A 20,131-nucleotide genomic window follows, 5' to 3' on the forward strand; every position below is an offset into this window, starting at 1 on the left:
GGCACATGCCTACGGCTTTTCTTTTTTTGCCGGCAATGTCGAGCAAGCGGCGAGGGCTGCGGCACACGAACCAGCTCCTCTCTGCCGGCACGGTCCCACGAGTGGGGCAGCAGCCCCACTGATGACGCTCTCCCTCCTTTTCTCTCTCCTCCATCCCCCCAACTCCAGTTTTCATGTGTAGGAATCTTGACTTTGAAGGAGAGGCGTGAGAACGTGACTCGGGGATGTGCCCATGCAGACATGGGCAGAAACCGCTTTTATTTTGTTTTCCAGTTGGCGGATTCCCCTTTAAGCCACGGCGATGGTTTCAGCTGTCCTTGGTGTGCTTCAGGCATTCCCTCTCTCCAGAGCAGCAAACTGAGGTGCACATGACAGTCAGTGGGAGTTCGGTGGTGTTCCGCCTCCGTGTGTTCGTGTGTGGGTTGTTGCCATTTTGTAGCAGTAGAGGGACTGCTGCCGCTTCATCGTTCGGTGCTATTTTTTTAATATCTCACTCCTTTTCTATTTATCTTTCTTTTGTTCCCCAAAAATAAACTCTGAATGTTTCTGTTGTATGTGACGCTTTCTCCACTTTCTTCTTCATCGCGACCAGGTTCTCGGGTCTGGTTTGGGGTCCTGCCTTCAGTTCGCCCTTCTGTCTCTCCCTGGCAGGAGAGGGATGCCCTCCGTGGCGGGGCAGCGCGGAGCGCCTGAGCGGTTGGGCCGAGGCGAAGGAAAAGCATTTGCTCCCTGCGCTCCAGTTTTACACTGGAGTGTTTTTGGAATTTTTGTTTGTTGGTTTGTTTGTTTGTTTTTATGATAATTATTTTTCTTGTTTCGGCTCTGCCGTCAGCCTGGAAGCTGCAAAAGGCAGAAATGGCGCCTTCTCCTCCCCCGGCTGTTAAATTAATATAAGGCAGCGCTTCAGATCAAACCCCTCCAATCCGCCGGGTGGTGGCGGGAGCGGCCAGGCGAGACCTGGGGCTCTGTGTCCCCGGGCTGCCCCTCCGCTGTCCCTCCGCTTTCCTTCCTTTTCCCTCCCTGGCTCTCTCGCTGTGGTGTTTTTTCCTCCTCCCCTCTCCTCACAAAGCCTCTCGCAGGGTGGGATGAGCCCGGAGGCAAGTGGGAAGGTGCCTTTTCCTCCTCCTTTTTCCTGCCCCTTTGCAGGAAGAAGCTGTTGAGCAGAGATGGTTCTTGTGCTCTCTTCCCATCTCGGTGGGGTCGTTGGGCTGCGGCGTGGGGCCGCGGAGCCCGGGAGGAGAGGACAACCCCGAAGAAAAGGTCCCCTTGCTGCCCTCCACCAGCAGCGGTGGGATGGGTGCAGGGACCCTCCTGCCATCGGCTTATCCCGTCCCCTGTGGGAGCCTTTTTCTGCAGCAAACCGACCCAAAATGACAACGGCACGTTGGTGCTTCTTGCTAAATGGGGAGGGGGGAGAAAAACAAATCATCTATCAGTTTGCTCTGTAAGGATGGAAGCGGCGCATCCCCAAACAGGGCCAAAATCAGGCGGCTTTTACGGGATGGGGTTTTGCAAAGCGGCTGGTGCCAGTGCCCCACGGTGACGGTCGGAGGGGGAAGAAACTGGTTGAGCCCTTAAAAAGAGGAAAAGAAAAAGGCTCGGAGGAAGGGAAAGGTGCAGCACCGGGGTTTCCTTGCTGCTGTTCCTCAGGGATGGCCATGCACGTCCCCTCCATGCTGCCCTCCGGGCAGGACCGTGCTCGCTGCTCCGGCTCTGCCTCCCCGGAGGGGAAAGGTCCCAGAGCAGGAGAGTCCCCGTCTCTCCCCCCTTCCCAAAAGAAACTTTAACTTAATCGTTACGCTGGTGACCCACAGTGGCTGTGGGGCTGTGGTACTAGCCCTATTGCTGCCCTGCCCTTAAAATGGAATTATACACTTCTAAAATGGAATTATACACTTCTAATATAGGATAATTTGGGTTTTTTTTTTCCATTTTGTTTTCCTCCCTGGAAAAGGAGGGAGTGGGGCTGAGCTTCACTCCCTCCTGGCCGGGACCGGGGCCAGAGCCTGGGATTGTTTTCGGCACGTGCCGGGCATCACTCCGGCAGAGACAGAAAGGAAGAAAATCACCCTGGAGGGAAAACGCGACCGGTTTTGGGGCAGAGCGGGCTGAGTCCGGCTCTGCATCTCCCCCCTCCCCAGGGGCCACAAAACCATGGCGGCTGCCTCCAAAAGTCCTTACTTAAAAAACAAAGCAGATTTCCCCGGCGTGGCCCTCTTCTGCATTCGAAGCTCGGGGGTTTTTGCTGCTTACAAGGTGAGACTTTTTATTTATTTATATATTTATGTATTTATTTTGAATTAAATGAAAGCTGAGGCCTTGGTTAACAACGTGACTGTGAGCCACCTAAAAGGCGGCTGTAACCCCCCGGGCTGACTGTGGGACACAGTGCTGCGCCTGTCCCCCCTTCGTGCTCCGTGATCCCACGGCCGGCTCTGTATTTTGGGAGGATTTAATATTTCCCTGTGCAGAGGAGAATTTTACGGGGAGGAGGCGGGAGGAGGAATCCCTCTCAAAGCTGCTGCTGGAGTCGCTTTAGGAATCAAAAGAGATATCCCTGCAGTGACCCGCAATGCTTTAGTTGGCAGCAAAGCCCCTTCCCAGCGAGGCGGGACGGGGGCTGCAGTGCGCTTCGGTGCCTTCAAACAGCTCCTCACACCCCCGGGGGCCCCTCGAAAGAAGTTTCCTAAAATGATGCGCTTAATAGAGATCCTTAAGCAGGGGGTGGGGGGTGTAATGTAAAAAGGTAATATAAAAGGGTGGGGTTATTATTTTACCCCCCCCAGTGCACTACATGTAGAAATGCAGCAATTCTTTTTCTTGCGCAGATGCTGAAATATATTTATTTTATTGTAAGAGATGATCTAGTTTGGAAACGCTCCGTGTTGTAAATAAAACGGGGGGGGGGGAATCCCCCAAGCAAATCTGTGTTAGTTATAACTTTGAATCTTTGTGTGGTTTTGTGTTTGGTTTTAGTTTTTTTGTTTCATTGGGTTTTTTTAATTTATTTTGGGTTCATTCTGTGGAACACAAATGACACAAATCCCTGTCGCCGTCGCGTGGGTCCCATCGGTGGAGCGTCACTGTGGACTGAGGGGTTCCCCCCACCGGAGCCGGGACTGTCGGCCCTTTTTCTCTTGTTGCCCATTGAACGTTATGGGAAAAAGAATGGAATAAACCTCTTGTTTGTCTCACTGCGCTGCTGCCGTGTCTTTGGGAGGGCGGGGAGGAGGCAGAGGGGGGTGTGGAGCTTTTTTGGGGGGGGCTGGAGGGGATGGGGGAGTGGGCAGCACTGATTTTTGGGGGAAAGCCCATTTGCGTGGGGGTGGGGAACCAGCTGACTGGGGAAAGGGCTGAAATTAGTGGGTTTGGGGGTTTGAAAAATTGAATGACTTAACTGTGTTTTGTTTTTTAAATTTTGTTGTTTTTTTTTTTTAATTTGGGTTATTAAATTTGGGGGGTTTAAATTTTGTGGGTTTCTTTAATTTGGGTTTTTATATTTTTTTTTTTAATTGTGGTTGTTTTTCTGTGCAAGTAATTGCGATGAGCTCTGTGTTGCAGGAGGGAGGGGACAGCAGTGTCACACGTGTCCCCTCTGCCAGACCGTGGGGTGCTCAGGGAGCTCAGAAAGGGACTGGGGGGGAGGGAGGGGTCGGCGCACAACAGAAATTGAGCATTTCTTCCTCCCTACATTCTTGGGGGTATATTTTTGCCCATCTGCAATACAGTTAATTAGCATTACATTAAATCCAAAGAGATTCTAGTTATCTTTCATATAGTATTTTTTTTATTCATTTCTTTCAAACCCCCCTCTGTCACAGGTCTGTGGGGTCAGGCAGGCGCATCCCCAGTGCCCTTTTACCTAAAATTTGAGGAATTGAGTGAAAAAAGAGGGCACCTGAGCCAAGCCAGGGGTCAGAGCCTGGAAATCCCGGGGGACCAGCGGCGTGCGGGATCCCTGTGGGATGCTCGGAGGCGTTGGAGACGTCAGAAACCTGCTGCCGGATTTAGGGAAGGTTTTATTATGATTCAGGGAAAGCTGCAGGATCCGTGGTGCTGTGGGAGCAGTTACAGAGAAAACAGCCAGAGAAATCGAGGTTTGAAGGGGCGGTCGAGCCGCGGGGGCACTTACCTTCTGCAAAGACAGCCGTTCCCCTAAAAGCAAGATCCTCTTTTCCTCCTTCGAGCTGGTTGTGGCTAAACTCTTCTCCTCACCGGTGCCTTTAAGCTGGTTAGCAGGATGCTAAAAGCTGACGGGTAGGTCACTGCTACTCCTGGTTTTAGTCGGATGGGTCATTATGAATCATTACAGCATTTTTTAAGTGGGGCTGTTGCAAAAAATACAGTTGTTGCACTATTTCCCACCTTACGCCTTCAGCGAGGGGCTGATTTGGTGGTTGGGGGTGGGGGGGTGGGGGAGGGTGGGGGGTGGGGGGTGGTGGTGGTGGTGGTTCTCTTTTCTATTTTTTTCCACTCTTTGGACCAAAGGAGTGACCTGTGGGTTTCCTCCTTTCAGGTGAGATGGCCCCGTGGTGCCACAGCCCATCTCGCAGGGAGGAATGATTTCTCTGCCCACGGGGCCGCCCTTTCCAACACCTTTGGTTTGAGTTGAAAAAGTTAAGAAACAAAGAAGAGGAAAAATGTAAAAGAAGCCTTTGGGTACCCAAGCACCGGCTGCTGCTTTTCGCCGAGTGAAACTCGGGTGGGAGCTCATCAGCTGGACAGACACCATCATAGACTCACGGAACCGTTTGGGCTGGAAGGGACCTTGAAGATCATGGAGTTCCACCCCCCCACCATGGGCAGGGACACCTCCCACTAGACCCAAGCCTGGTTTCATCCCCCAAGGTCAGATCTGAAACTGGGGCCGTTCCCCACCAAGTGTCAAGGACCGGCGCAGGAAGTGCAATTCCTGGGGCTCTGGTGGATTAAAGGAGCTGCTTCGGTCCCTCAAGATACCCTAAAAAAAACAGAACAGGGGCAGAATCCACCCAGTGTGAAGGAGTTACAGCAAGTTCTAGGAACTTTAAGCTGTTGGCGTAAACACACCCCTGGCTTTTCCATCATTGCTCGCCCCTTGATGATTTGCTCAGGAAGGGAAAATCCTGGGAATGGACTGACCAACATACCAATGCCTTGGAATTGCTAATAAAAGAGCTGAGGTTATTCCAACAACTTGGTCCTATACATCCAACTGACCCTGTCCATGTAGAATGGGGGTTCAGTGAACGTGGTTCTCACTGCACTTTGGCAGAAGGGACCCACACATCTCCACTCCCCACACCGCCAACCCTCCCCCTCCCCCAACGCTACAAAAAGCAGCAGTCCTTAGGGCAGACTCCTTAAGCTGACTCCACAGCTACGGCTCCCCGTGGGCTCTGGGGGAGATAAGGGGGCCCCGGGGGTCTCCGTGGGCTTTAAAGGGGTCCCAGGGCTGCCCACGGGCAGAGAGAGGGGTAGGAGAAGAAAAAAGGAGAAGAAGAGAAGAGGTGGGTCGAGGGGGGAGGGGAGAATGGTGGGGGGAATGGTTGGGGGTGTGGGAGTGAGTGTGTGAGGGGGGAGTGAGGGGAATGGGTGTTTGTGAGGGGGGAATAGATTTTCGTGAGCGGGAGAGGTGAAGGAGCGGAGGTTTGCAGGGCTGTGAGGTGTCTGTGAGAGAGGAGGCCCCGGGGGGAGGTGAGTGGAAAGGGCTGTGTGTGGAAAGAAAAGCTTTAAGGACAGGCTGGGCTGGGGAAAGGCGGTGGGCCCCGAGGGAGGGCTTGGGGACCGGGGCTAGAAGCGTGGGTTTGGGGCAAAACTCTGGGAAAGAAACTGCAGGACAGGGCCAATCTGCGGATACAGTTTTAGCGAAGCTTCAAGCAAAGGGTGACCAAAGGTGCCTCTTGTCCTTTTGTGGGCTGGTTTTGTCTAAGTTATTCATGCGAGTGGACTTTTGCCACACGGGATGGGAACGTTCGCTTCCCGGGATAGCTGATGCCCCTGGATAACCACTGCCCGCGAAGCACTGCGGAACCCCGTGTTCAAAAATGAGGATAAAGGCCGAGTTTTGCCTCTCAGAAGGATCTCTAAGCACCGTCTCCACGTTGTTTTCAGTACCTTTCTGGTTGTTTTCTTTCCCCCCATCCCCGTGATGTCCGTCGGGAGGGCTGGCGGAGCTCTGCAGGCAGATGTGGGGCTCATTTTGGTGAGGGCTGAGCTGATTTCAGGGAGTCCCGGCTCATTTTGCGGAGGATAGGGCTGGTTTAGGGGGGTCCCGGCGCATTTGGGGGAGGGCTGCGCTGTTTTCGGCCTCGCAGTGCCCGGGGCGGAAAGAAGCGGTGGTGCGGGGCTGAGGGGGCCTCGTTCTCCTCGGCGCGGCCCCGCCCCTCTCGTCCGCCGTTGCCGCGGCGACGTTGGGGGGCGTGGCCCGGATCTGCCCCATGGCGCATGCGCGTGTGGGCGGACGCGAAGGAGAACGTTTCCGGTGTGCGGCGGTGGTCGGGAGCTGCGGCGTTTGGTACCGGGAGAGACGGGGGGACCGGGGCCGAGGGGGGCGGGAGCGGGGTGGGGGTGGGGCGGCGGCGGCGGCAGGAGCGGTGCGGAGGTCTCCGGGGCCAGTTCGAGGGGTTGTGGGGTGGCGGGACCGGGCTGGGGGGCGCGGGGGGCGGTCTGGGCCTGTTTGGGGGGGGTAGAGCCGAGTGGGGGTCCCCGGGGGAAACAGGGCCGATTCAGGCTCCCCCGTCCCCCGCTGCCGTCCCCTCACCCCCCGCTCGCTCCCCGCAGGTGGCGGCAGCCCCGGCCGCAGCGCAGGGTGCCCGGGGCCGGCCTGTCCGGGCGCTTGGCTCCGCTCTGGGCTCCGCTCTCAGCCCCCCCCGGCAGGTCAGCCCGGCCGTGCCCCCTTCGCCCGCCTCCAGCCCACGGCCGAGTCCCCCCAGGTACCCCCGAGATGGGTCGGGGGGTGTCAGCGCTGGGCCCCCTGAAGCGGGTGGTGGGCATGGGCATTGCTGGGAGCCCGTGGGCAGCCCTGGGACCCCCTCAAAGCCCACGGAGACCCCCCGGGGCCCCCTTATCTCCCCCGGAGCCGACGGGGAGCCGTAGCTGTGGAGTCAGCTTAAGGAGTCTGCCCTAAGGACTGCTGCTTTTTGGAGCGTTGGGGGAGGGGGAGGGTTGTCGGTGTGGGGAGTGGAGGTGTGTGGGAGGAGTCCCGTGTCTTTGGGGAGCTTTGGGGGTGTTGGGCAGATTTGGGGGAGTGGGGGAGGGGTCCCCTCCTTTGGAGCTCCCTGGTTCTTTTCTTGTAGACTGTGGGAGGCAGCAGGCGAAGGGGGAAGGCAATAGAGTGGGTTGCTGTACTTCAGACCTTGGTTGAGAGTCAGCGACTCTGCTCCCTTGCTGCTCAGCAGACTATTGGCTCCGTGGGGCTGTTTCTCCAGGCAGGCTACGACTACAGAAACGGCCCCACTTCCTCGGAAGAGTTGTCAGCGGTGATGTCTCCTGGGAACATACTGCCTGACGTTGGATAGACCTGGCACCACGCAGCAGCTCAGAGCTCCACAGTGTATGCTTCCACGCTCAGTTCCGTTCCCTGCCTGGGAACCCGCTCTTTCTCGGTCCCTGCTGGCAGCTCCTGTGGAGGCTCCTGGCCGAGGACCAGCCCCAGTTTCCCCACTGCCCCACCAGCAGCCATGGGAGAGCGGGGGTGTCCTGAGTGTGTGAGCACCACTGGCTCTGTTGCTGCACTGGGCCAGGGCTCCAGGAAGTGGTAGAGGGAGCTCTGGGAAGAGGAGCTGCTCCTCAACAGGCTGCTGCAGTCCTCCGAGTTGGCCAGCGAGCACAGGCTGCAGGGGCTCTTGCGGTAGCCCTTGGGGGGCCCAGGATCCTGGGGGGTTCCCTGGACCAGAAGGAGCTGTCCCCACTGATAGGACCTATAGGCGGCAGAGGAAGGCAGGGGGACGTGGGGGCTTGGGGGGGTTAGGGGGTAGAGAGAGGCATCACTGCTCAGATGGTATATGGTTGGCAGGGAGCCCAGTGGGTCCTGTGGGGCCCGGTGCTCCCTCCTCGGTTGCCCTGCAGAGGAGGAGAGAGAAGAGACCCGCTGCACCCCGTCTCCTCCGTCGGGGCCCGCGGGCAGCACCCCCTCCTCAGCAGGCGGGCAGGGCTGCCCAGCGCAGGCAGGGCACGGGCTGAGGGTCTGGGGCAGGATCTGGGGGTCTCCCCCACACTCCCTGCTTCTCCTGTGTCGACTTGAGCCTCCCATCCTTCATCCGCTAGCTGAGAAGCTGCTGAGGGAGGGGACGGAGTGAGCGGCCGGCAGCCCCCGGCACAGCCCCGGCTCAGGGCTGCCGTGGGGTGTGGGCTGTTTGCATGGTGCTCGGTGCCAGGGCCACTCACTGCTCTGCTCCTCTGGGCGGGCTCTCGCGTCCGTCGTCCCTTGCTTTGGCTTCTTCCAGTCCCTCTGCAGGACCCCGGGAGCTGGGTGAGACGGGAGCAGCTCCCAGCCCCGCGCCGCAGCCCCCCACCCCACCCCACGCTGCGGCACAGTGCGGTGCAGCAGTCGCCTACCTGGAGCCGCTTGGTCCGTAGCACAGAAGAGACCGCGCTGAGCCCCATCAAAAGCATCACGAGCGGAGCCAGGTGAGCTGTGGGGGGGATGTTGGACTCCCTCCTGGCACCAGCTGCGGTGCAGCCGCGCAACCCTGGGGTGCCCCCCATGGGAAATGTTAAAGAAATAAAATGTTGGTCTCTATCCCTGGTGCTGTGGTTCCTCCTCCCATCCCGTGGCTGGGGCTGTGCCCCCCTCAGTGCCCGACCCAGTGGGACAGGCTGGCACTGCTGGCACCCACCAACCTGGGGGGTGGTGGTGTCGGGGGAGCTGGGTGGGCTGGAGAAAGGGAGGAAGCACCTCTTGAAACCAGCTCAGCCCTCTCCAGCCACAAAACCCTCCCCAGAGGCACCAGAGGGGACCCCCAGATCCTTGAAAAACTGCCCCAGACTCCCTCTGGCCTGCAAGATTCCCCCCCCAGGACCACATAAGGGCCGCCCAGGATCCCTAACGGACACCTTAGTGGCGTCCCAAATCTGGGTTCTTTACCTGCTGGGCAAGCCAGTAACACACTGTGTGGGAGCAGCCAGCCAAGCCGGTTTCAGAGCACCAGAGGTGAGAGGCAGGGAGCTGCCATCCCACTCAGCTCCATCCCCGCCGTGCCTTGGCTGTGCAGAGAGAACTTGGGGGGAGCTGCAAAACAGCTCAGCCCAGGCTTATCTCCAGATGGCACAGAACAACCAAAACCAAATGGCCCTTAACAATCAAAATGCCCCGAGTCCCATCCCACCACTCTTCCCGTGATGTTGAGCGCTGGACATCACAAATTGGCAACAGAGACTTTGCTATGGCACCACCAGAGGGAAATATCCCAGACAGTGTAATCCACTCGGGCATAATCCTGCACCCTCACCGAGTCAGGAAATATAAACCGCGGGGTCTGGGGAGACAAATGGGGAATCCTCCAAGGATACAGCTGGCCCCTCGGAGATCCGTCCCCCCCCATCCAGGACGCTGGAGGGGAGCATTTACAGCCGAGGACGGCCTTTCTTTTAACCTCTAGAAAAGCCGGCTTTTGCTAAAAAAACAAAGATCCCCCTCCTGCCCCTGCCCCCTCTGAAATGAAATAAATAAAGAATTAAAATCCTTGCAAAACTTAAAAATAGCCGCTAGTTTCGTTATCGTTACATTGATTGTAAAAACTGATGAGCTGCTGTGCTGTGTGCTGCAGCCCAACCTCCCCCCCCAACGCTGGGCGAGCTCCTCTGGCCATGCCTGGGATGAAAAACCGGTGGCTTTTAGGAAATATCAAATAAAAAATTAAAAGAAAAAAAAGAATAATAAAACCTCTCTTTCTCTCTGCCTGTGTTAGTCTAACAAAAGGGATAGCGTCGGGAGGCGAGGGAGGAGGAATGGGGAGGCTGTGGGTTGGAGAGAGCCCTCCCCGTACCCTTCGGTGGTGCATCCTCGCAGTGCCGCAGGGAATGGGGGAGGGGGGGTGTTTTTGGGAGGGGTCTTTGGTTTGCACAGGGTAGCAGTGGTGGGGACTCAGCCCCATCCTTACAGTGCTGGGGCGCACGGGGCTACCAGGCGCAGAGTCCCTCCCCCAGTGAGGTGCTTTGGTGTGTTGAGGTGTTAGATGGGGTGGCACAGCCCCTGCCCGCCCCGGGAGGGGGGACACCACCTCTCCGGTGGCACTGGATGGGTGGGAGGGAGGGAGGGAGGGAGCACAGCTCTGGGAGCCATGGAGAAAGGCGTGGGGGTGTCCCTCATCGTGGCAGCCCACAGCAGCCCTACCCCGCCACCCGGCCACCCCAAGGGACACCCAAGCCCCATCTTGGTCCTCTCCCCGTTGGGTGACGCCCTTCCACCCACCCCGGAGGTGCGCTCCTCTCCTGCGGGGGGGACGCCCAGCGCTCGCCTGGCTAGAGAAGCACCGGGGGGGAGTGGTTAGGGGGCATCTGAGCTTCCCCATTACACGGGCCTAATTACTGTGCCGTTAGTAACCATTAGTAACCACTTTGGCTCTGCTAACCAACTGCGGTGAGGCCCCCACCCCGCTTTAGCACAGGCTTCCTGATGCCAACACCTCCCCGAGCCACTGGGTAAAGCTGCGCCTGGCAAAAAACCACCACCCCAAAAAAACCCCACACCACATCCCCCACTCCCCACCCACCCCTTCTCCCCCCATCACAGCCATGGGGCAAACTCCCACCACCACCACCCCCAATCTCAGCTCGGCCGTGACCCCCCCCGAGACACTGGAAAGAGAGCAACGGAGAGCGAGCTCAGGCTCCTGTGAGCTGGAGAGATTTCTCTTTGGGTTTTGATGTTGTCGGTGGGTGGGATTTGGTTGGTTGTTTTTCACAGAACGCTTTGCAGTAGAAGACAAAAACGTGGTGTCGCAGCCCCCGGGGCCGGCGCTGGCACCGCCACCTCCCCCCCCCTCCCCCCTCCCCCGGCTCCTGTCCCTCCTCCTGCCCGGCGGCTGTTCCCACTTTCCATCCTTGGTTTGTTTGGTTTTTTTTTTTTCCTTTCTACCTTTCTTTTTTAATATGTGGGGTTTTCTTCTTTCTCCCTTTTGTTTTTTGCTTCCCCCTCCTTTTTTCTCTTTTTCCCCTTTTTGCTTTTTCCCTTTTTTTTTGCTTCCCCCCCCCCTTTTTTCTCTGTTTCCACCTTTTCCCCCGTTTTCACTTTTCTCCTTTTTTCACTTTTTTCCCCTTTTTTTCTCTTTTTCCCCTTTTTTCTTTTCCCACAATTCCGCCCCCCCCCTTTTTTTTTTTTCCTCTCTTTAAACAAGCTCTCTCCTGAAGGAGCGGCCCCTGGCTCTCCGCTGGCAGAAGGAGCCTACGGAAGAGCTCTGGCACTGACACGGGCAGGAACACCCACTCACACATCGCAACACAGCAGTTAGTTTGGCAACACCCCCACCCCCTGTCACAAGTGAGACCTGCACAGACAAAAGGCTCCTGAGGGAGGGCACTGGGGCAGCCCCACCTTAGAAGCAGCAGAGGAGCAGAGCCGTCCGGAGCCATCAAGAGCACAGGAAGGGCTATTCAGGGCCTCATTGTCTGCGCCGAGTGACCGTCTGCTGAGAACCGCTCTGGCGGCTCAGAGCTCAGCCCCAGCAGCAGTCTGGAGCCAACGGGGAAAAGTACACTGGGAGGAAGACTGGCAGCCTTCCTCCACAACGCCCCGGAGAGAATGACCAGAGTGCTGCCTATTCCCATCGTTTTGTCCAACTCGTTTCTTTTTTTATTAGAAAATTAATAAAAAAAACCCTCCAACTCTCAGGTTTCCAAGGCACACAAAATCTCTAAAAGGGAGACACAAGCGCGAGGTGCTGAGGTACCCAAACCTGCCCACGTTAGTCCAACGAAAGGGAGAGCGTCGGGAGGCGAGGGAGGAGGAAGGGGGAGGCTGTGGGATGGAGAGAGCCCTCCCCGTACCCCTCGGCTGTGCATCCTCGCAGCGCCGCGGGGAATGGGGGGCTGTGTGTTTGGGGGGGTCTTTGGTTTGCTCCCCTGACCTGCTGGGGGTGGGGGAGGGGGGGGGATGTCTGGCGGCGGGGTTACAGTCATCGGGTGGTGCTGGGCGGCACGGCGGGAGCCTCCCTTGCTGTGCTGCGAGGCCGGGGCTCCCGGAGTGTGTTTCTGCTCCTGCTGCTTCACCTGCTGGAGCATTTCCCTCATCTTGCGCTGTGCAGTTATGGAAGATACACCCAGGTGGGATGCGGGTGGCTTTGCCTGCACAGAGGAGTCCATTCACACCCTGGGCGGTGCTCTGCACGGCCTCCAGAACACACATTTTTAGATCAATCGAGCCAATCTTCAATTTCAGCACTTGCACAGCCGGGGGGAAGCTACCGAAACACCTTCAGTGCCTCTTGGGGGCACAGAGACCACCCAAAAGAAGAGCAGCAGGTCGCTCGGGTGCTGCTGGGCTCAGCAAGCCCCACACCTTTCCTCGGTGGATGAAAGCGGCCGGGGAATATCGGGTAACACCACGGCCAAACCGTACCTGACTGGCAAAGAAATGCCCAATGATTTTAACGATGACCTCCTCGTTCTCGTCTGGGGTTTGGTCTCGTGGCACAATGACTGCCGCGCTGGTTAAGTTTTGCAGTTCGTTTACCTGGAGCGAACCACAAGAGGGTGATGCCCTTCCACCCACCCCGGAGCTGCGCTCCTCTCCTGCGGGGGGGACGCCCAGCGCTCGCCTGGCTAGAGAAGCACCGGGGCGGGGGGGGGGTGGTTAGGGGGCATCTGAGCTTCCGCATTACACGGGCGTAATTAGTGTGCCATTAACCACCATTAATAACCACTTTGGCTTTGCTAACCAACTGCCCCCACCCCGCTTTAATGCGGGCTTCGTGATGCACACGCCTCCCTGTGTGGGAGCAGCCAGCCAAGCCGGTTTCAGAGCACCAGAGGTGAGAGGCAGGGAGCTGCCATCCCACTCAGCTCCATCCCCGCCGTGCCTTGGCTGTGCAGAGAGAACTTGGGGGGAGCTGCAAAACAGCTCAGCCCGGGCTTATCTCAAGATGGCGCAGAACAACCAAAACCAAATGGCCCTTAACAATCAAAATGCCCCGAGTCCCATCCCACCACTCTTCCCGTGACGTTGAGCGCCGGACATCACAAACTGGCAACAGAGACTTCGCTATGGCACCACCAGAGGGAAATATCCCAGACAGTGTAATCCACTCGGGCATAATCCTGCACCCTCACCGAGTCAGGAAATATAAACCGCAGGGTCTGGGGAGACAAATGGGGAATCCTCCAAGGATACAGCTGGCCCCTAGGAGATCCGTCCCCCCCATCCAGGACGCTGTACAGGGTAACTTCCCCGGGATGGAGCGACCTCACCTGAGAGAGAGAGGGTAAGTGACTAAGAAACATCCGTACGGTATAGGGCATGCGATTGAGTTTGTGACTGGTGCACTCTTCTAAGGCATTAATATCTAGCGCCCTTGTGGTTTGCGTTGCTACTTGTCGGGGGCATTTGTAGCTCGCAATAGTGGATCCCGCTAATTGCTTCTAAACCGCAATAGTGTAATCGCCATCGCACACACAGAACTTGCAATAGTGACGTAGTGGACCTGTGAGAGAAGTCCAAAGAAATTGTTAATTTGAACCTCTCAGTCAAGCCCTTTTTCCCGTTTTGTCACACACACAGAGCAGAGGTATTTCTAAGTTTATGCCATTAATGCGCAGAAATGGGCTGCTTGTCCCAAAACAGGAGTGCTCACACCTTAGTTCCAAAAATCTCCACTTTCATTCATTGATTATTACATATTCGAACAATTAATACATATTCCCTGTCATTCCCTCTAATGACTGGTCGAGATTTCTTTGCTTCCCATGTAAAGGAGTGCGCAGACTCTGTCTTTTTTTTCCTTCTTTTGAGTAGGTGGTACCGTTTGGGGAGGTGGTCAATGAGTGGGTGGTCACCATCTCCCCCTGCCGGAACTCCCTTTTACCTGCTTTTCCTCTCATCTTGGCACTTCCGAGTGGTTTTCGGGGTTTGCTGACCAGGCCTACAGTTCATGGCTCTCTCGACAGGAACCCCCTGCTTCTCAACAGTGCTCCATCGCCTGCTGGGTAGTTCCTTAACTGAACCATAGATAAATCGTGTCCAGTAACTATTTCTCTATGTGAAGATGAGGTCAAGAAATGGCGTTGGGGCAGTAGAGAGGACTTGAGCAGCAGCAGGTTTCCTTTGTTGCTTCAATGACATTTAATTTTCCTAGTTGATGTCCATTTTACTACAATTCCCCCCTTTGAGACTTATCCAAGTCTTTCTGTACTTGGATGAGCCTCATTTTCTATCCCGTATCACTAATACATAAGATTGAGATAATTGCTTGATAGCGAGACTCTTAAGACATTCGAACAAAACTCACTATGATGACAAAAACCTTTGCAGCCATCCGGTCAGGGAAAACTCCAATGTCATTCCCTGGACTAATCCAACTGCCATTTTCACTGCCGAAAGCCGCATTATTTGTGCAATCAAACACCGATGGGCGCTACAGTGCAGCACGAAAGGCCAACGCCGACTCTGGCGGATAACCGAGAGGCTTCGCGGCCATCCAACGCCTTCACCCACCCCAATCCTGCTGCTGGCTCTGCCACGGTGGTGCCACAGTGCTTTCCAGTGGGAAAACCAACCAGGGAACAGCACCACGCGGCGCGGACCCAGGTTCTCCTTCACTTTGCACCACCAACCGTGTGGAACGGGTTTTGACGGCTTCAGTTATTTACAGCACAAACCCAGCAAGAGCAGCCCCAGGACTGGAACGTTCAACAACCCAATGTAATAAATTAAGGACAACAACACATAACCCCCCCCACTTACTCCTATAACAAGATAAACATCCTGACTCGTACCAGAACAACAAACCTCACTCCTATCAGAAGAACACTAAAGCCTAAAACTAAGACCTAAAGGATGGCTAGCTAAGACCTAAAACCTACACGGGACTATTACCTAAGGGGGAAACACTATTAAATATGATAACTCTTTCTCTGCCATTCTCATCTTGTGGGTCTTTCGTGAGTGGGGGCGACCTCGTGGTGGTGGACCCTCCGCAGAGCTCAGGTGCTGCCGGAGGCGAGAGATGGTGGGTGGGTTTTCCCAGAGCATGAAAGGGACCTGGTTGCCGGGCTGAACCGGCAGTTGCCCAGTTGCCAACTAGAGGCGGTCACCCTCTGGGCTTCTGCCGGCTTCGCCGCCCTTTAAAGACTCCTCTGGGGCCTTCCGATCCTCCTGCAGGCGATGGTATTTCACGTGCGCATTCCTCCCGTTGACTGTCCCAAACACCCTGGAAGGGAGAAAACAAACAGGGATTTTGAATTCCTTTTTTTTTTTTAAAAAAAATAATCATTAGATGACATTTCATTATTTCTACTTTTGTGAGCTTCTGGTCTGTTTTGCTGCGTGGTGCCATACAGCTTGTGCCGGTACCCCCGGGTGGGTGGGACCTCGGTGGTTAAACACGGCAGATCATTAGGGATTAAAATAAGAGAAGTAACGGCGAGACGGCTTAAAATCGGGTCAGACTGAAACTCAAGTGGCTCTGCGTGGCACAAGCGACTGTAGCGCGGGAGCCCTCGGGCCGCAAACCGCAAGAAGGAACTTCAGTGGAACCTTTTTCTCAGCCAAAAAAAACGAGAAACGCTGGGATTCTCGCCCGAGGAGATGAACCGCCCCAGGCCTGTAACGGGAGGAAAGGGCCTTCAAAGGGAGAGAGAGAGAGAGAGACCCTTGTGGCTGCAGTCAGCGGGAGACGGAGGAGCCCCGAGTGCGGAGGAGATGGGAAGAGGATGGAAATGCCGAGTCTCCATTGGTTTGAGCCCAAAGCAGCGGGTTTTGAGAAGAAAAAACGAGCGGCTCACCTTCCACACTGCCCGCAGGGAAACCCAGCCACATCGCCTGCGCCTCCAGCCCCGCACGGAGCGTCCCCGGAATGGCGGGAGGGACTGCCTGTGCCACGGGGCGTCTTTTCGCTGCTCTTCTGCTTCTTGGTGAGCTTTTCATTGGGCCCGAGCCGGCGCCTCTTCTTCGGGCTGCAACCAGCCTGCAAAGCAGACAGCTTGTGCTCATTTCTCCTTCTCCTCAGCAAGGGGGACAGCTAAAGCGAAAAACTGGCTGGAAACATCCCCAAACGGCCCAGACACTGAGGGGTTTATTTGTGTGCTGGGTGGAACGCATTCTATCAGCCCCAGCCTGCCCCGGTGAGCTCCTCCGAACACTAAAACAGCCCAAAAAATGCTGAAACTCGACGGGGAGGATGGGGTGCAAAGACAGATGGTGAAAGAAAAACCGTATTATTTCTACCGTCCTCAGCGGAACAGCACTTTCCTCCACAAAAGTCTGTAAAATGGGTTTAAAACGTAGAATTACTGAGCACTGAAGGGACATGGTTACCCGGTGTCTACCACCAAAAAAAAACCTAAATAATATGTGTTTCTGTGAGCCAAAGTCCCATTTCCTGGCAAGGAAGGTTTTGGCAACACCCGCGCAGAGGTGGGTCACCAACAGTTCCTTTGACGGAGCACTGGGACGTTACGAAACATCCCCAAAAATCATCATCAGCAGGTTTAACACGAAGTGGATCGTTTCCCAGAGCCTGGGACGAAGGGTTCATGGAGGAGCGGCATCTCGCACCCACCCCCGGCAGTTTTCCTACCTTCTCTTCAGCCTCCTCCACCTCATCCGTGCCTCGCTGCAGCCTTTTGGCTGTCCATCCTGGTCGGGTGGCGCCAAACCTGACGTGTTTTTTCCAGGTGTAGTAATATTCCACGCACTGGGCCACGGTCTTCGTCTGAATCTGTCGGGAGAAAACCAGAAGCGATCGATGAGGGAAATACCACAGGAAAACAATGAAGGCACAGACCCAGGACGGATCTATCCAGCGCTGTTTGTCCTCCCCTGTGTCTGCGGTTCCCACAGCGCAACGCACGGGTGAGATCAGGCCGAAAATGAGCCCCCTTCTTCTGAAAGGGCCGTAAAGAAGCCTTGGGAGGGCAGAACTGTACGTTTTGTGCCGATGGTCAGCGGAACGTGTCAGTATTCTTCTAGTATTTCCTGTATTTTGTACTGGAGAGATTAAATATTCGGTTGATATTCGGGCAAATTCGGTAGACATTAGAGCCAATTATGTCTTGTACCGGTATCTTTTTGGAATGAAGCGGCATCCCAAGGACAGGATTACAATGCACCATTCAAAAGACGACTTTTCTGGGTTAAAACTCCCCTCCACGCTACCAACACGTGACCCGCCTCGGTCTAACGGCTTTACCTTCTTCTGGATCAGGTGGAAATTCTTCTTATGCACATAAAAAGCCTCTTTAAACAACTGCTCCTCCAGGGGCGTCCAAGTGTCTGAGCCTGGGAAGAAACAGCCACGTGCAAACGATTAGACCCCTTGCAACCTCACGGAAACGCGCACGATGTATTCATCACGCGTCCACATGTCTCCTCCTTCGGAAAGCAATTAGCCAACACTGCAGGCAGTTTGTTAGCACGAGCAGTTATGGCTGCCAGCAGAGCAAGCCCTGCACGCAGTAAAGCCGGGGCGCGAGGGAAAGGAGGAGCGTTGGGCGGCGTGGGGTGTCACCGCAAGGGACAGCAGCAGGCTAGAACACAGGGACGAGGCATTCCCCGTGCCAAAAGGCCCCCAGAACAGATTAAAAAGACTACTTCCCTGCCCCAAAGAACACGAACCGCTGCTCGCACGTTTCTAAAAATCACTTCTTTCAATCAGAACAAAGGGAACGGCAGTACCCGCTCGCATTCCCGGAGAAGCAACAAGCTCTGCTTCCACTTTACCTGCGTAATGATAATCAGCCAGGGGATGGGATTCAGGTCGCTGGGGTGCCCCAGACTGCAACATCTCCAGACCCTCCTGCGGGAGTTCAGAGAACAAGACTTAGATTCCCCCTCAGCAGGGGCCAAAAGATCAACTCTTCAGCCCACTGTGGGAAGATGGTACTCAGTCGACGCTCAGCAACAGCGTGTCGGGGTCACCTCCACCCACGGCAGTTGATGAGAATATTTCCTAGTCCAGTAGGAATTCGAAAAGAGCTGCTTCTTACCAGAGCTTCATGCAGGCAGTGCAAGGCGTGCTCCAGGTTGGCTCTTCCCCCCGGCATGACATTGGAGCAGGCAAAGTTGAGCAGATTTGTCACTAGAAATGCAACAAAAACCAACAGAAAGTCAGTTTTCGTCAAGAAAGGAGAAAAAGTGCGATACAAGGCAGAGGGCAAACAGAGCAGACAGACTGGAGACCCAGAAAAGGCACCGAAAAAAAGGCAGGTTATCCGGTATCGCTCTCTCTCCCTTCAGAGCAGCTTTGGGACCGGTAGCTCCAGAGACAGATCTCCCCTCTCCCGAGGTCGCTGCAGCTGACGTGGGACAGCTACAAACGCCCCTGACCGTCTCTCCCAGAGGACGCGACTCAGAGCACCACCGGTTGTTATCTGTTCACTGTCCCACCAGATCTGAGCCACCCTCGGGTGCTACCAGCCACGAATGCTGTCAAGGAAAAGAGGGAGAGGGTCCCAACGGACAAACAGCTGCTGTGAAAACGTGCAGTTTTCGACCCTTAGTATCTCGGGGGGGACCTGGGAAGAAAAGCGTTAAGAGAAACCTCTGTCCTGTGTTTCCGGGTTCGTTGCGATGTCTCCCCAGGGCTTCCACACTAGCGACGCTCCCTCCTCCTCCTCCTCCAACCGGGATCTGTCCTGGAGGTCTGGGATCTCGGCCTGAAATTCACTGCCGACGTTGACGTGTCTGAAATTGTTAAGGCAGAGGAGGTGAGGAAGGAGAGCTGGGAACAGCACGATAGCACGCACCCGCTTCGAAGGAGGGGACGTGTCAGGTACGGCAGTTATTTCCCAGCACAGCGTCACCAACTGCCCTCTAACAACTCCCACAGCCCCTTCTCGCCACCAACAGCATTACCGTTCCACCACGTGAGCCCTTTTGCGCCCCATCGGGCAAGAAAATTGCCGCTTCCTTCCTCAAACGCTGAGCAAACTGGCGAGGTTCACTCTGAGACCGACAGCCAGCAGCAGAAGAGCTGTGACGGTGGGCCAAGACCACCGTTGGAATGTTGTGTAGAACGCGGGAGGCCGGCAACCGGCATCATGAGGTCAGCCTGAGTGGCAAGCCCAGCCTGGGCTAGCACTGGCCATTTCTGGCAAGCACGGGGGTATACTCCAGCCAAAATAACCCCTCTGTTACCCTCTGCAGCGCTGCGGGGCAGTGGGAGAACTGGCCAAGCCATGGGGAGCAGGTCAACAGCAACAGCAAGGACTGGCAGAGCCCCGGTGCCGAACCAACCGTGCACCCGCTCCTCAGCCCCCTTTCCCCAGGGTTTGCGGTTATTCTGACCGCTGGGCCGGAGCTCACGGCCCAACGCTGATTTTAGGGTTATCCTTCTTCGGCTAAACCCAAAGTCCCCATCCATTCTGCCCAAAAGATGTATAGAAAAAACAGCACAAGTTAAAATCGTTGAGATCATCCTTTAGCCTTCCTCGCCGCCCTCATCATCACACACCGCTCCCCATTCTCCCAGAATTTCCCTCCTTTCGGGGAAACTGCTCACTGGACACGGAAGCTGTGGAGATGGACCCTCCGGATCTCCTGGCACAGCTGCCCCTCACCCTGCTCAGAGTTGGCCCCACAGGGATCAAACCGTTCAGGGCTTTTTCCAAGCCAAAGCCAGGAGCGGAGCAAAACCCCCGTGGGTTGTTTCCATCCCCTCTGCCACAACAGCAATCCCAAAGGAGAAAGGCACCTCCTTTTTCACTTTTCCAGACTTTCATTAAAAGGAGGAACCTCTGAACAACGTAATTTAATTACCGTCAACGTTGGATCCGCGCTCACATTCCTGCGTAGAGCTCACTGCCTGTCTAGCTGGGAAATCTCTGCCGCTCATTTAGTGGCAAAAGGTGGAAACTGGAGAAAAATCTCCAGCGCGACATCAATCCCCGGCATTATCACGATACAGCCTAAAATCAGAAATGCGGTTAAGATCCCTTCTCCTGTGAGCGGCTATGTGAATTGTACCCGTTGACAGATGCATACAAATATTCATTTCAA

The 20,131-nt window shown here is 55.7% G+C and overlaps 1 protein-coding gene across 1 annotated transcript; it reads right to left on the bottom strand.

Annotated features, from left to right (window-relative positions):
- Window positions 1-9: 9 nt before the first annotated feature.
- LOC309685613 (zinc finger protein 541-like) lies at window positions 10-19,496 on the bottom strand (the record flags this gene model as incomplete). Its single annotated transcript, XM_082501351.1, is given in 6 exon segments — window positions 10-20; window positions 17,855-17,915; window positions 18,130-18,198; window positions 18,682-18,817; window positions 19,439-19,472; window positions 19,475-19,496. Coding segments are annotated over 6 exon segments (333 nt in total).
- Between the last annotated feature and the right edge of the window lie 635 nt (window positions 19,497-20,131).

Source organism: Vanellus vanellus (genome assembly GCF_965231255.1).
Source record: "Vanellus vanellus genome assembly, contig: HAP1_SCAFFOLD_39, whole genome shotgun sequence".
In the NCBI taxonomy this organism is placed as follows: Eukaryota; Metazoa; Chordata; class Aves; order Charadriiformes; family Charadriidae; genus Vanellus; species Vanellus vanellus.